Source organism: Leucoraja erinacea, chromosome 11 (genome assembly GCF_028641065.1).
Source record: "Leucoraja erinacea ecotype New England chromosome 11, Leri_hhj_1, whole genome shotgun sequence".
In the NCBI taxonomy this organism is placed as follows: Eukaryota; Metazoa; Chordata; class Chondrichthyes; order Rajiformes; family Rajidae; genus Leucoraja; species Leucoraja erinaceus.
The window spans coordinates 21147712-21164542 of NC_073387.1; the positions used below are offsets into that span (position 1 = coordinate 21147712).

The 16831-nt window shown below is 44.2% G+C and overlaps 1 protein-coding gene across 17 annotated transcripts in view; it reads right to left on the bottom strand.

Moving 5' to 3' along the window:
• Window positions 1–16831, bottom strand: part of LOC129701511 (protocadherin beta-15-like) — a 215564-nt gene that overhangs the window by 58557 nt on the left and 140176 nt on the right. For 4 of the 17 annotated variants that reach the window (XM_055642757.1, XM_055642756.1, XM_055642752.1 and 1 more), the window contains exon 1: window positions 5725–8306. The exons of 11 other annotated variants lie outside the window; for them this stretch is intronic. In XM_055642757.1, coding sequence (XP_055498732.1) covers window positions 5725–8199 — 2475 coding nt within the window. In that variant the 5' untranslated portion in view covers window positions 8200–8306. Of the gene's footprint in view, window positions 1–654; window positions 3080–5724; window positions 8307–9631; window positions 12179–16831 lie in introns of those variants that run through there. 2 more of the 17 variants (XM_055642750.1, XM_055642759.1) reach the window with 2 other exon arrangements.

A 16831-nucleotide genomic window follows, 5' to 3' on the forward strand; every position in this document is an offset into this window, starting at 1 on the left:
TCTAATAGCCTTATCATTTAAATTAAACTCAAAAATAACTAATTCAAGGATGGTATGATTAACTGGCTTTGCGTGGAATGAACAAACTATCCTTCCACACACCCTTAATACTCTCAAACCTGATACACATAGAATTCAGCACAAATTAGTATTAAAATTGTTCATTACATGTGCTTCAGTTTCAGTAACTCTCTTGCATCATGCCATCAGCTCAATCTAATTTCTGGGTGTAATGTCTGTAGACTGCCTCATTTATGTAAGGTGCAAAACACCCTTTGTAAAGAAAGATTAATTATGTTTACATTTTGTCAACTTAAACATTACAGCAACACGTTTCACTGGTGAATCTGCCCACAAGAAAGCAGGGAAGAAATTCTCTCGAGCTAATTGGTTTAATCGTGCTAGGCACAACATTTCTGCTGCAATACTGCTGACATTGAGAGGATTAAAGGACTTGCACAGATAAAATACTAGTTCTCGAGTATGTTATTGCACGGTGTGCCTCACCTCCTTGGATACAGTAGTTCTACCATTTACATCATTTGAAGTTTGAGTTAACTTTTGCCACTGGGGGCGCGCTTGCCCTTTGCAGTTGAACTTTGTATCTTGGGAAATATGTCGCCCCCTTTATTTGTTATCCGATGAGGAACATACCTCGTAACAACAATTCTGGGAGAGTGGATCACGGCCAAACACTTCGACATAATTCGGGGGGATCTGAAGGTTTACACTGGCTTTTTGTATTCCATTAAGAGAATGTGTGGAACCCAGGCAACAACATGTGTCCAGGTCGTATCTGCGGCGGTTAAAAACGTCCCTGCTTCGGTGGACCTTAATAGCTAGGATAACTAAAATCACCAGGAATATAGACGAGATTGTCCCCAAAGCTATGACCAAGTAAAGGCTTATGTCTGAAGGGAACCCGAGATCTTCACTGAGACCAGTCAATTCAGAGAGCGTTTCTGTGTCGCTCCCCTCAAGTGTTAAGATGATATTCATTGTGGCCTTAAGTGGTGGGACGCCATTATCCTTTACCACAACCATCAAGCTTTGTTTAGTTGGATCTGTATTCACTACTCGACGGATTGTCCAGATCTCTCCCGTGTCAGGCGCGATGGTGAAAAGACCACGGTCGGACACCTGTCCCAGTTGATAAGTCAGTCTGGCATTTTGCCCCGAATCAGCGTCCACAGCGGATACCTTGACCACCAGATAACCCGGTTCTGCTGATCTGGATAACGTCTCGACTGCTGTCGAACCATACTCTGGTCTCGGGGATACGATGGCCGGGGCGTTGTCATTTTGATCCAAGATGACCACGTTAATTGAGACGTTGGTGCTCAGAGGTAGCTCGCCGGCGTCTGTTGCTTGGATCTCGATCTGAAACTTCTTCAAATCTTCGTAGTCAAAAGAACGCTCAGCAGATATCACGCCGCTGTCTGAGTTTATAGAGACGTAACCGAACACAGGGGAACCGCCGGCCTGGGTATTAAGAATAGAGTAAGAGAGTTTGGAATTCAGATTCACATCTGCATCAGATGCTGGCACCGAATAGACGGAGCTACCGATGATGTTGTTTTCTGTCACATAGGCGGTGTAAACCGTCTGCGAGAAACGTGGAGGGTTGTCATTTACATCGGAGATCTTCAACTGGATGGTTTTGTTCGTGGTTAGAACCGGCAAGCCTGCATCGCTACACGTAACGGTGATACCATATTGAGAAACTGTTTCTCGGTCGAGCGCATCTTTGGTGAGCAGTCGATAGTAGTTCCTGAACGTCGAATCCAATTTGAAAGGAAGGTTGTTTGGAATCTGGCAGCGTGTTTCGCCGTTCTCACCCATATCTGCATCGGTCACACTGATTAAGGCCACCACTGTCCCGGGCGGGACATCTTCTGCCACTGAACTGGACAGAGAGGTAACTGTAACCTCCGGCGCGTTGTCATTCACATCCACAACTTCAACAAGCACATCGCAATGCACAGGCACAGAAAAAGAACCCTGATCTTCAGCTTGTACGCTAATCTCCAACTCTGCTCCTGCTTCGAAATCCAGAGGTCCCTTCACTCGGATTTGTCCTGTTTTAGGGTCCACGCTGAAAAGTTTCCGTGCTTGGGCAGAAGCGTGGCTACCAAACGAATAACGTATCTCTCCGTTGGAGCCTTCGTCCAGATCAGTAGCGTTGACTTTGATCACCGGCGTTCCTACGGGCACATTTTCCAACAAGCGGACTCTGTAAACCGCCTGGCTAAACGTAGGCATGTTGTCGTTGGCATCCAGAATGCGGATAATAATCTGCGCCGTGCCCGATCGTTCAGGAATGCCTCCGTCAATAGCCGTCAGCAACAACTGTAGAGTAGTCTGGTGCTCCCTGTCGGGAGCCCTTTCCATTACCAGAATCGGGAGTTTACTATCCCCACTGCGAGACTGTATCTCCAGCTCGAAATATTGATTCCTCGCCAATCGGTAGGTCTGGAGCGAGTTGGTGCCTACGTCCGGGTCGTACGCGGACTCTAATGGGAAGCGGACACCAGGCGCCGCCAACTCAGATATTTCCAAGCGGAATTCATTCTTTGGGAACAGAGGAGCGTTGTCGTTTATGTCCACAATCTCCACCTCGATGTGATGCACGTTCAGAGGGTCATCGATCACCGTCTCGAAAGTCAAGGCACAACCGGGCACTGTACCGCATATCTGTTCTCTGTCAATTTTCTGGTTGACCACGAGAACCCCTTTGTCTAAATTCAGAGAGAAATACTGTTTCCTGGGACTGGGCACAATGCGAAAATTCCGTGCCGGGAGCTGTTCGACGTCTAAACCCAAATCGGCAGCGATATTCCCAACAAAGGCTCCCAGCGGCAATTCTTCGGGAATCGAATACCGCATCTGTCCAGAAACCAAATTCCAGGGGAGCACTAAAGACAACAGTTGCCATTTTAATAACCAATATGTTTGATATAATCCCATTTCAAGCAGAAAGCATTCCGGTTGTTTCAGCACGGCGCGGCGCTGCTCGTATATTCATTGGAATAAAGTGGTTATCATTTTTTTAAATGCAAAATAAGCAGCTCCTTGATCAGAAAATACCTGCAGTTGTGATATATTTTTGAAATATTTCCTTTTCAGTCAAATCTTCCAAATAATCAAGATCCCGGCGCAATATTAGGTAGCTCCCAATCCAAATTCATTTTCTATCCGGTCAGAAGAGATGGCGGATAAGGGATAGGGCAGGCAAAAGGGGCTGTCGGGATCTCGATTCACAGTTCAGCTTCTGATTGGCAAATACAGCTACATTCGCCAACAACCAATCACAAGAGACCTCGTCTCTTAAAGCAGAGGCACCAATTCAACTGTGGAATCCCAATATTTAAAGATGCGCTGCCTAAATTTGAATCTGTTGGTTTAGAGATTTAAATGCCGCGCTTAAAAGATTTTCAATAGTTTCCATACATTTTATGCATTGTCTATAAAATAAGTGCACGTTCCCATGACAAATGATGCCCCAGCTAGTTCTTCCCATTCAATTGTTTAAATATTCTGCCAAATGTGTTACATTCACGTGACTTATTATTTATGATGTTTTTGCTGCGGCAAAAACAAGGGGGCAGATTATTATCTCAATGGGGTTAGGTTAGGTAAGGGGGAGGTACAGCGAGTCCTGGGTGTACTTGTACACCAGTCACTGAAAGTTGGCTTACAGGTACAGCAGGCAGTGAAGAAAGCTAATGGAATGTTGGCCATAGCAAGAGGATTTCAGTATAGGAGTAAAAAGGTTCTTCTGCAGTTGTATAGGGCTCTGATAAGACCACGTCTGGCGTATTGCGTACAGTTTTGTCTCGTAATTTGAGGAAGGGCATCCTTGTGATTGAGGCAGTGCAGCGTAGGTTCACGAGATTGATCCCGGGGATGGCGGGACTGTCATATGATTGAAAATACTAGGCGTGTATTCACTGGAGTTTAGAAGGGTGATGGGGGATCTTATAGAAACATATAACATTATAAAAGGACTGGTCAAGCTAGATACAGGAAAAATGTTTCCAATGTTGGGCAAGTCCAGAACCAGGGGCTACAGTCTTAGAATAAAGGGGAGGCCATTTAAGACTGAGGTGAGAAAACAACTTTTTCACCCAGAGAGTTGTGAATTTGCGGGATTCCCTGCCCCAGAGGGCAGTTTTGGGCCAAATCACTGAATGGATTTAAGAGAGAGTTAGATAGAGCTCTAGGGGGGTGTGGAATCAAGGGATATGGGGAGAAGGCAGGCACGGGTTATTGATTGGGGACGATCAGCCATGATCACAATGATCATTGTGGCGGTGCTGGCTCAGGGCCAAATGGCCTCCTCCTGCACCTATTTTCTATGTTTCTATGTTTCTATGTAACAACAAAACTGTGATATTGTCAAGATAAATGATCAACCGCTAATATAATTATAAAATATGGCAGCGACAAAGTAACAGGGTTCGATTTAGAGTCGGTACAGCTTTACACGCAGGGTAGAGATACAATGACCTGCAGATGCTGGAATCATGAGCAAAATACAAAGTACAGGAGGAACTCAGCATCTGCCTAATCCCTGAGTTACTCCAACATTTGCTGCATATTCTTCCATAATAACATTAGAAAATACAGACAAAATAACAGTCTGAAGAAGCCAGGACTATTGTGGGCTCCTTGGTCATCTGTGTCAGCTCTGATTTGTTCTGAACCTTTTAATACTTCTAATTTCCCTTTCCCCTGAGTCTCGGTCTGAAGAAGTGTTTCGATCCGAAACATCACCTAATCCCTTTCTCCTTAGATGCTGCCTGACCCACTTTGTTACTCCAGCATTTTGTGCCTATCTTCAGTGCAAATCACTATCCGTATTTCCTTCCTACAGTGTCCGAAGAAGGGCCTGGACCCGGATCGTCAGCTATGCATGTACTCAATTGAAGCTACCTGACCTGCTGAGCCAGGTAGCATCAAAATGTTCCCAATGTTGCGCATGTCCAGAACCAGGAGTCACAGTCTTAGAATAAAGGGGAGGTCATTTAAGACTGAGGTGAGAAAAAACGTTTTCACCCAAAGAGTTGTGAATTTATGGAATTCCCTGCCACAGAGGGCAGTGGAGGCCAGATCAATGGATGGATTTAAGAGAGAATTAGATAGCTCTAGGGGCTAGTGGAGTCAAGGGATATGGGGAGAAGGCAGGAACGGGTTATTGATAGGGGACGATCAGCCATGATCACAATGAATGGCGGTGCTGGCTCGAAGGGCCGAATGGCCCCCTCCTGCACCTATTTTCTATGTTTCTAAAAGGGCTCTCTGCCTTTAAAAACATATTAACCTCAATATGCAATTCTTTGTTAGTACAAAATTAGTGGGTTGATGAAATTATTGCACATATGCAATAGATTTAATTTTGATTACTTTAACATTTTCCTGTACTGTTCCCTGCATTATAGTAAATTATGCATGCTTTAAAATTAGGTGAAACTTCCGTCACTAACGACCCCGTTTTATCACCAATTACCCCTATGTCCTTCAAATAAAATCACAACATAATACTTAGATTGCTTAAAGACCCAAAAGTAAAAACAGTAAAGTACTTTGTGGTTATAATTTTGAGTTATCACACTGAACTTCACATCACCAAACAGAAAGCGTCAACAGTATGTTCAACGGCAAATAAGCGTAGTGAGATCAGACTTGTGAGGTAGCTATTTCTCTTCTTAGGGAACACCTCACCTCAGCATTTACAGTGTTTCTATCATTTGCAGCAGCTTGCGAGTGCAGGTAATCGTATTTCTCATTAGGACCACCCCCGACTTTATATGCCATTGTGGATGAACTACAAGTGTCGGGAAATCGTGAATCTCTCTTAGTGCAACCTAAAGTCGAATTAGTTCCATAGCGAAAACTTTGAGAAAGCGGGTCGCCTCCGAACACCTCCACATAGTTTGGAGGTATCTGAATGTTTCTACTGGCTTTCTGAATCCCATTGAAAGAACGTCTTGGCCTATAACAGCAGCAGACGTCCCCGTAACAACTGTAAACACCAAAGCCGTTCCTGCTTTTATGGACCTTCACGGCGAGGACGATTAAAATCAGCAGAAAAATGGATGAAATTGCCCCCAGAGATATCACCAAGTAGAAACTCAACGCGGACTGGAATGCAGCATCGTCGAGAAAACCAGAGACATCAGACAGTAGCTGGGCATCCCCATCGATCACCGACAAACTGATGGTCATGGAAGCTGAAAGCGACGGCGTTCCGTTGTCTTTCACCACAATTATTAGCTTTTGCTTGGTCGCATCTTTCTGTACCAATCCACGGATAATCCACACCTCGCCCGTGTCAGGTGAAATGGTGAACAGTCCCGGGTCAGTGGCCTGGCCGATCTGGTAGGAGAGGCGAGCATTCTGACCCGAGTCAGCATCCATGGCCGACACTTTGGTAACCAAATAACCTGGTTCTGCAGAGCGAGACATGGTCTCCATGACTGTTGATCCACGTTCAGGCAATGGGTGGAGAATAACCGGGGCATTGTCGTTCTGGTCAAGAATAACAACCTCCACGGAAACATTGCCCGTGAGTGACGGGACTCCGCTATCCCGTGCTTGTACCTGGAACTGGAAGTTTTTGAGCTCCTCATAATCAAAACTTCTTTGCGAAAATACCATTCCATTCTCTGAATTAATATACACGTAGCTGGCTACCGACACACCGTGGATCTGGTTTCCGGGAATGGAATAAGATAGTTTGCCATTCTGGTTCATATCAGGATCTGAAGCAGTCACTGTTATGATCGAGGCTCCTATGACGTTGTTCTCGGTCACATAAGCTGTATATGAAGATTGGCTGAAACGAGGCCCGTTGTCATTTACATCCGAGATCTCCACCTGCATGATCTTCTTGGAAGTAAGTGGGGGTGATCCTGAATCAGTGCAAAGTACAGTGACATCGTACTTGGGGATACTTTCGCGATCCAATTGCCCCACGGTTAACAGTTTGTAATAGTTTGTTAAAGGCGATTCCAGCTTAAAGGGAAGGTCGTTTGAAATTTGACAATCAATCTCTCCGTTTTCCCCAGAGTCTTTATCTGTAGTGCTAATCAGAGCTATCACGGTCCCCGGAGGAGAGTCTTCGCTAACTGGACTGAATAAAGAAGTTACGGTCACCTCGGGAGAGTTGTCATTCTCGTCTGTAATATCCACATGAACACGGCAGTACACAGGTAGCGGGACAGAGCCTTTATCTGCTGCCTGGACGTTGATTTCGAAGGCACGGTTTAACTCATTGTCCAAATTTCCCTTCACTGTGATTTCCCCCGTTTTGGAATGTAGATCAAACAGTTCACGTACCGAGGCGGAGGTGTGGCTGGTAAAGGAATATTCTATCTCCCCATTAGAACCATCGTCCAAGTCAGTGGCATTAAGCTTAATCACTAGTGTTCCTTTGGGCACGTTTTCATGTAGGCTGACCCTATACACCGACTGCGAGAACACGGGGGAGTTGTCGTTCACATCCTGTACTGCGATTAGTATTTCAGCAGTGGATGATTTTGGAGGGATCCCACCGTCTTTTGCAATTAGTTGTAACTTGTGAGTTGGTTCTTTCTCTCTATCCAATGCCCTCTCCAGCGTTAACACCGGCAGCTTCTCATCCCCACTGCGGGTCTCAATGTCGAGCGCGAAGTGCTGATTTCCAACCAGGCGATAGCTTTGTAGGGAGTTGCTTCCCACGTCTGAATCGTGCGCGCACTCGAGAGGGAAGCGGGCACCCGGCGCCACAAATTCAGCGATTTCAAGACGGAACTGATTCTTTGGAAAACTAGGAGCGTTGTCATTAATGTCTAAAACCTCCACTTCGACCCGATAGACATTTAAAGGATTTTCCACCACTGCTTCCATGGGTAAAAGGCAAGTAAGGCTCGATCCACAAAGCTGCTCCCTGTCGATACGTTCCTTCACAAACAAAATCCCATTGTCTAAATTCACGTCCAAATATGTTTTGCCGATCCCGGGCACGATGCGAAATTTTCTAGCCGAGAGCTCTCTCGCATCCAAACCCAAATCCTCTGCGATATTACCAACAAAGGAACCAAGCTGCAGTTCTTCGGGAATAGAATAACGAATTTGTCCCGAAACCAGAGGCCAGAAGGAGAACAGATAATACAGCAGATGCCATTTTCCCAAGCAATGTCTTCTACAATATCCCATTTCCAGCGAAAAACATTTCAAATGCCTCGGCGCAGCCCTGCTCCGTTCACGAAACAGTCTTAATAAACGTCTTTCTACATAATTTTACAAAGATTTCATTTGTAAAAAAATACCTGTACAATTTGTAAATCCACACATTAACTAATGTAGATGTTCCTATTTCTAGAATCATCCAAAAATGCATGCTCGGAACCAGATACCGCTTTCCGCAGCTCGCTGGCCATTTTACACTGTGGCTGATCTTACGTGATGGTGGATAGGGAGAGATCTCCAGCAAACTTCGGGCTTCTGATTGGTGAACGTGCCTGCTCGCATTCAACCAATCGCCGTCCGAAGCACTGCTTAAAGCAAGAACGGCCCAGAAATCGTCTGCGTAAAAGCAGCATTTCTGGTTGCACACTTAAAAAGTATTTTCTACCGTTCTTTTCAAAATGTTAAACTTATTCCTTCGGACAAACATTTTTTTAAAGCATAAAACACAACTTGTCAAAATAATCTGCATATAATGGCGTTCTTTCTCCAGATTCAGGGGCAGTTTCTTCCCAACTTTTATCAGGTGACTGAACCGTCCTATCAGCAACTAGAAAGCGGTCCTGAACTACCATTAGAGACTCTTTGACTATCTTTAATTTAATTTTTTTCTGGACTTTAACTTGCATTAAACGTTATTCCCTTTAGCATGTATCTGTACACTGTGGTCGGCTTGATTGTAATTATGTATATTTTTTCCACTGACTGGATAGTACACAACAAAATAGCCTTTTCACTGTACCTCAGTACAAGTGATAATATTAATAAACTAAACTATTTACCCATAGGTGGGATGATAACGTCAACGTTTAATAACACCTATGAAAGTCCATATGTAAAGTTTCTTCCTCGAGATATTTTGAAAATTAATGAATCTGCAGATGTTGAGAATCTGAAATAAAAACACAAAATGTTGGGAACACTCAGCAGGTCAGGAAGCATCTGAGGGAATAGAACGCAGACTTGAATTTTAAAGACGAAGAGCCCTCGTCAGATCTGAAACATTATTTATGTTTCTACAGATGCTGTCTACGCCGCTAAGACTTTCCAACAGTTTCTGATTGTATTTCTGCAGACTTTTTTACTGTTAGAAAATCGAAAGGTGATCTATCATATATACTGCCATAAAATGTCGATATTTTGGCTATAATCACGAATATCATTATAAACAATGCACATAGAGTTTACAACGACCCCATGCAGTAAAATAACCACAACAGTAAATATAATAAGTGAACAATAGATGAAACGACAATGAAGACTTTGTGCCTGGTCTAGAGATGGCGATCAAGAGAAGCGTGGAATAGATGCGAATCTTTATATTCCCTTTCACACCAGTTGAGATCTTGACGTGCATCCAAATCAAAGTGTTGTTCCCCCCAGGTTTAGACAGATTTCTCACCTCACTATTGATAATGCTTCTACAGCTTGCAGGGTTTGTTACTGGTGGTATCTCGTCCTTCCTGACCGGGTATGCATTGACGTTATTCTTGAAAGTAGGCGAGCTACAAGTGCGGCGGAACAAGGAGTCTCGCTTGATAGAGTTTGAAGTTGAACAGGTACCGTAGCGGAAACTTTGAGAAAGTGGGTCACCCCCAAATACTTCAACGTCGTTTGGGGGTATCTGCAGGCTCCTATTCGCCTTTCGACCTCTTGTCACAAAACAACAGGAGTTACGATCATCAAAGCCCCGCCTGTTTTTGTGAACTTTAATAGCGAGGATAATCAAAATTGCTAGAAATATGACAGAAATTAATCCCAAGGCTATGACCAAGTAAAAGCTCGTGACCGGAGCCCAAACTGCTTCATCCGATAAACTGTCCACCTCGGACAACAGTTCTGATTGACTTTGTTCCAGGGAGATCATGATGGTTAAAATAGCTGATAGTGCCGGCTCTCCGTTGTCCTTTACAGCAATGACCAAACGTTGCTTCCTCTGATCTTTGTCCAGGACGCCACGGATTGTCCAAATGTCCCCCGAGTCTGACGAAATGGTAAAAAGGCCAGTGTCTGTAGCTTTTAGAATCTGATAAGTGAGGCGAGCGTTCTGGCCGGAGTCTGCGTCGGTTGCGGACACCTTGGCAACCAGGTAACCAGGTTCGGCGAACCTCGACACAGTCTCTACGGCCGTAGATCCGTACTCTGGCAGTGGATGGGTGATGACTGGAGCATTGTCATTTTGATCCAGGATAATCACATCCACAGAAACGTTGCTGCTCAGCGGTAGAGTTCCAGCGTCCTGTGCTTGTATGTAGAGCTGGAAACCTTTCATTTGTTCGTAGTCAAACGTTTTCTGAGCATATACGACGCCAGTTTCCGAATTAATAAGCACGTAAGCGGATACTGGCAAGTCCTGATCCCATGTTTCCATGATAGAGTAAGTCAGTTGAGAGTTCTGGTTTATATCGGGATCAAAAGCTGTCACCGAGAAGATAGAAGACCCAATAGCGTTGTTCTCGGTTACGTAGGCGGTATATGAAGGGTGTGCAAAACGTGGGGCATTATCATTTACATCGGAAATTTCCACCCGGATCGATTTCTTGGACGCGAGTGGGGGGTTTCCTCCATCTGTGCATACAATTGTAACATCGTACTTTGAGACGTTTTCCCGATCCAGCCGCAGCTCGGTCAGTAATCTGTAATAGTTCGACAAAGAGGAATCTAGTTTGAAAGGAGAACCACTTAAAATTTGGCAATGTACCTGTCCATTATCTCCCGAGTCTTTGTCACCCACGTTAAAGAGCGCGACTACTGTGCCAGGCAAGGCGTCCTCGCTGACAGGACTGAATACAGAAGTCAATGTCACCTCAGGGGCGTTGTCATTGGCGTCAATAACATCCACCAACACTTCACAATGTACAGGAGTTGTATAAGGTCCCCTGTCCATCGCTTGTACGTTGATCTCGAAAACGTGGTTTTCCTCGGCGTCCAAGTTGCCCTTAACCCTGATTTCCCCGGTTCTAGAATCCACGCTGAACATTTCACGGACTCTGCTGGAGGCATGACTGCTGAATGAGTACACAATCTCTCCATTGGCACCGTCGTCCAAATCAGTAGCATTGAGTTTGATTACCAGGGTTCCCCTGGGTGTGTTTTCACGCAACCTCGTCCTGTATTCCGATTGCTGGAACACCGGCGCATTGTCGTTCGCATCCTGCACTATGACAATTATCTGAGCCGTCCCAGATTTTTGTGGGATGCCTCCGTCCTTGGCAATCAGGACTAACTTGTGGCTCGTTTGTTTCTCCCTGTCCAGTTGCCTTTGCAGCACTAACACCGGCAACTTGCCATCTCCACGGCGTGACTGAATATCTATGATGAAATACTCATTATCGCCCAACTGGTACGTCTGAACTGAGTTGCTTCCGACATCTGGGTCCTGTGCCGACTCGAGGGCAAAACGCGCCCCTTGCGCCACAACCTCCGGGATTTCCAGGCGGAATTGGGTATGGGGGAAACGGGGGGCGTTGTCATTTACATCCAGAATCTCGACTTGAAAATGATACACCGTCAACGGATTTTCAATCACGGCCTCTAAGAACAATGTGCACACGGGGTTCGACCCGCAGAGCTGCTCCCTGTCAATTTCCCCCTTCACATAAAGAATTCCATTGTCCAAATTTACATCAAGATACTGCTTCCTGGGACTAGACACAATCCGAAAACTGCGGGCAGCCAGCTCTTTCACGTCTAAATCCAAATCGGCGGCGATATTTCCAACAAAGGCACCCATTTGCAGTTCTTCAGGCATTGAATAGCGAATCTGCCCCGAAACCAGAACCCAGGGTGATAATACATAGTAAAAAAGTGACCATTTCAACAGCCAACATATTTTAAAATATCCCATCTCCTTTACAACGCATTGCAATTACTTCAGCGCGACACGCCATTCACCGTTTTTCTCTGGAATGAATGCCAGTTTTAAAGATAAAAGAGGAAACGTTGCCCAAAATACCTGTATTTTTTTCAAAGATTATTAAGATTGTGTTCGAATCTTCTCATTTCAATTAAAATATCCAATGCTTTCGAATATAGAACCCGTTCCAGCGCCACGCAGCTCGCTATGCGGAGTTTTACATTGTATCTGATCATACGTAATGGTGGCCGGGAGAGAAGGAGGCAGTGAAGATCACCAGATACATTGCAGCTTCTGATTGGTGAACTGACGTTCAACCAATCACCACCCGGAACATTTCTTAAAGCTGGAATGTCCCTGTTTATCTCTGTACTATTTTATCAGCGTACTATGTAAATTTCTTACACAATTTCCCGCATTGATTTGATTTCATTTGCCCTGCTTACTTTCGGTGGATTTTCTAAGAGCCAATAGCTTTAAATATAGGTTTATTATTGTCACCGAAACATAGTGATAAGATTTGTATTTCGTGCTATCTAAACAAATCAGATAATGCTATCTGTACGTATACTTCAAATTTATTAAAAAATAAAAACTTTTATGCGATTATGGACGATTCAATGCTTGATACAAAAATACACAAAGTGCTGGAGAAACTCAGCGAGCCAGGCAGCATCTCTGGAAAACATGGACAGGTGTCGTTTCGGCTCGGGTCCGTTCTAAAGGGTCCCGATGGAAAAAAAGTCACCTATCCATGTTCCCCAGAGAAGCTGCCGACCCGCTGCGTTACTCCAGCAATCTGTGTCCTTTTGTGTAAACTAGCATCTGCAGTTCTTTGTATCTGCAAAGCTTGTTGCACATGGTTTGGTGCCTCTTTCAAAACAAATCAGCTACACATATTTTGGTAAACTCTTATGCTTAATTCCCATTCAATCCATGATTTCATAAAAAAAAAACAAGTTGACTGCTGATGAGTTATTTCCCTTGGAAAATAAAACATATTATATCACAAAGTCTCCATGGAAAAAACAATTAAATACTAAAACTCATGATATCAGAACCAGTACATTAAACGTCCAGACCCTTTATCCGATGTGATCAATATTTCGTGTTTTTTTACCACCAAAGTGTAGTTGATAATATATATTTAGGACTGTCGTGTGAAATTACTTAATCCATACGTTCTCAATTGCTATATTTTTCCTAGCTACCACATGAAACGAAATGTTGTCAATATAAACGCACCAAAAGGCAAATGCCTGATTAACAAATGGGGCAGGTCCAGAAATAGCGATTGGAAACTCAGATCACAGTGGACACTGATATGACTGATTCTTAGATATTCCAAAAATCCAATGTCCGGGTTCTACGCATTTTCAGTAATCATTTGTACATCCAATTGAAACCCACGAGGTGTTTTTTTCGCCATCGAATAGCAACCTCACCTCGTTATTTAGAGTGTTCCTGTACTGTGCTGAATTGTGGGTTTGTAAAGTTTCGCCATTTCCCCAAATGCCACCAGGAGCGTAATTCTTACGCGTAGATCCACTGTTGGACAACCTGACATCCCTCTTTACAGAATGTGAACTTGAGCATGAATCATAACGGAAACCCTGCGAAAGAGGATCACCTCCAAACACCTCAACATAGTTTGGTGGTATCTGAAGGCTTCTGTTGGCTCTGTGCAATGAGTTTCTTGCTGTAAAACAACCACATGCGCCAAGGGAAGAGTTTCTATGGACCTTAATGGCGAGGATAATCAATATCAATAGAAAAACGGATGATGTGATCCCTAAAGTTATTACGAGGTAAAAGCTGGTGCCAGAAGCAAACTCGGCACCCTCAGACAAATTATTCACATCTGAGAGCATTTGTCTATCATTTCCAACTAAAGACAAGATGATTGTCACAGTGGCTGTAAGAGACGGCGATCCGTCATCCTGAACACAGATGACCAACCTTTGCTTGGCGGCGTCATTCTTCCTAATACTGCGTATGGTCCAGATTTCTCCAGTGTCCGGTGAAATGGTGAAGAGACCGGCATCTGTAGCTTGACGGATCTGGTAGGAAAGGCGAGCATTTTGGCCAGTGTCACCGTCAGTAGCCGAAACTTTGGCGACCAGGTAGCCCGGTTCTGCGTGCCGGGATATCGTCTCTAACACGGTGGAACCGAATTCGGGTAACGGATGCACGATCACCGGAGCATTGTCGTTCTGATCCAATATCATCACATCCACTGAGGCGTTGCCAGAAAGTGGTGGGATCCCAGAGTCCCGCGCCTGAACCTGGACCTGGAAGCTTTTGAGATGTTCGTAGTCGAAACTCCTCTGCGAAAATATGACTCCACTGTGCGAGTTAATGGAAACGTATGTGGATATTGACATGCCCTGAATCTGAGTCTCCAAAATAAAGTAGGACAGATGAGCGTTCATATTTAGATCTTGATCCAAAGCTGTCACAGTGAATATTGACGCACCAATTACATTATTCTCCATCACGTAAGCTGTATACATAGGCGGTGTGAATTGAGGCGGATGGTCGTTTATATCGGAGACTTCCACCAGGACCGTTTTGTTCGATGTTAGCGGAGGATTCCCCGCGTCGCCACACACCACAGTTACATTGTAAGATGATACACGTTCACGATCCAGCGTTTCCCGGGTAACTAGTTTATAATAGTTATTTAAGGACGAATCCAGTTTAAAAGGAAGGTCATTTGGGATTCCGCAATCCACGTGCCCGTTTTCAGCCGAATCCTTGTCCGTGGAACTGATCAGAGCCACTACAGTCCCCGGTAGAGAGTCTTCCCCGACAGGACTGAATAAAGATGTCAACGTTATCACAGGAGCGTTGTCATTCACATCAACGATATTGACCAGAACGTGACAGTACACAACGGTAGCGTATGGCCCGTTATCTTTTGCTTGAACGTTAATCTCAAAAACACTATTTTCCTCGTAATTCAAAGTGGCCTTAACCCTGATTTCGCCACTATTCGAATCCAGCACAAAAAGTTCCCGAACTCGATTCGAAGTATGACTGCCGAACGAATATACTATCTGCCCATTCAGACCAACATCCAAATCCGAGGCATCTAATTTTATCACTAATATACCTATGGGTGCGTTCTCTGGCAAACTGACCCTATAGACGGGGTGGGAGAAAACAGGAGCGTTGTCGTTGGCATCCTCTACACCTATCAGTATTTCGGCAGTTCCAGAACGCTCAGGAATCCCTCCGTCCTTCGATATCAACACCAACCTGTGCGTGCTTTCCTTTTCTCTGTCCAGCGGTCTTTCTAAGACTAAAACCGGTAACTTTCCGTCGCCGCCCAACGTCTCCACATCGAGGGAGAAATAGCCGTTGTCTACCAGCCGGTAGCTTTGTACCGAGTTGGTGCCAACGTCCGGGTCGTCTGCGCGCTCCAGGGCGAAGCGCGTACCCGGAGCAGCCAGCTCGGATATATCCAAATTGAACTGACTTTCGGGAAATCTCGGCGCATTGTCATTTACATCCAAAATGTCCACTTGGAAATGGTACACATTCAGAGGATTTTCAATCACTGCCTCTATATAGAATGTGCAAACACGATTCTGCCCACACAACTCTTCTCTGTCCATCTTTTCCTTCACAAACAAAACACCAGTATCTAAATTTACGTCTATATACTCCTTGCTAGGTCCAGGCACAATTTGAAAGCCGCGAGCCGAGAGATCTTTTATATCCAAACCCAGATCCTCTGCGATATTTCCAACAAAAGCTCCGGCATTCAATTCTTCAGGAATCATATAACGTATCTGTCCAGAAATAATTTGCCAGAAAGGGATAATACAGTAAAAAAGTTGCCATTTCAATAGCCAAATTCGTTTATAAAATTCCATTTCCAGAACAAAGCATTTCAAATGATTTGAGAACAACGCGGCGACGTTGAACAATTCCAGCTAAAAAGAGTGAATCGTTATTCCATTTTCACTGAATTGCACGAAAAAAATAAATAAACCTGCTGTTAAAAAAATCTGCGTAACAATTTCTGACAAACCTTCTTATTTCTTATAATTTCGCCAGTAGATGAATGTAAAGAACCGAACGTAAGCAAGCACAGCTCTATCCATGTTACACGGTATCCAGACGGATATAATGGCGGAAGGGGAGGGTAGGGCAGCAAGGATCTCCGGGCACATAACAGCCTCTCATTGGTGGAAAAGGCTGACTTAACTTCAACCTATCACTGCACTCCATATTTCTTAAAGCTGGACTGCATTTCTAAAGTTTGGCGCAAGTAACTATATTTAAGGCAGTACGATATAAAATCTAACTATTATTTTCTTTCATTATTTTTGTATTCCTTAAACGATGTTAAATTATAAAGTGGTTTGACACTTAGTTGCTCTATAATTTGATTGTGGCCCAGATGTTCCACTGCACTGAATAAATCACCAAAAGTAGCCTTACTTGTAATTTTCTAGCGATAACATTTAATACGGTTAAAACACTTGAATATGACCACAGACATGACCATTGGCAATGATACACTCTGTGAATTTCGGATGACTAAATGTAAAATTTGTCTTTAAATGAATAGGCATTTTTTTCAGGCAGGAGTGCATGGATAACCTTAGAATGTAGTTTGCAGTAATGCAGTAACTAGTCACTGCCTTTCAGAATGACAAGCAGTGACTAGTGGGGTACCGCAAGGCTCAGTGCTGGGACCCCAGCTGTTTACAATATACATTAATGATTTGACCG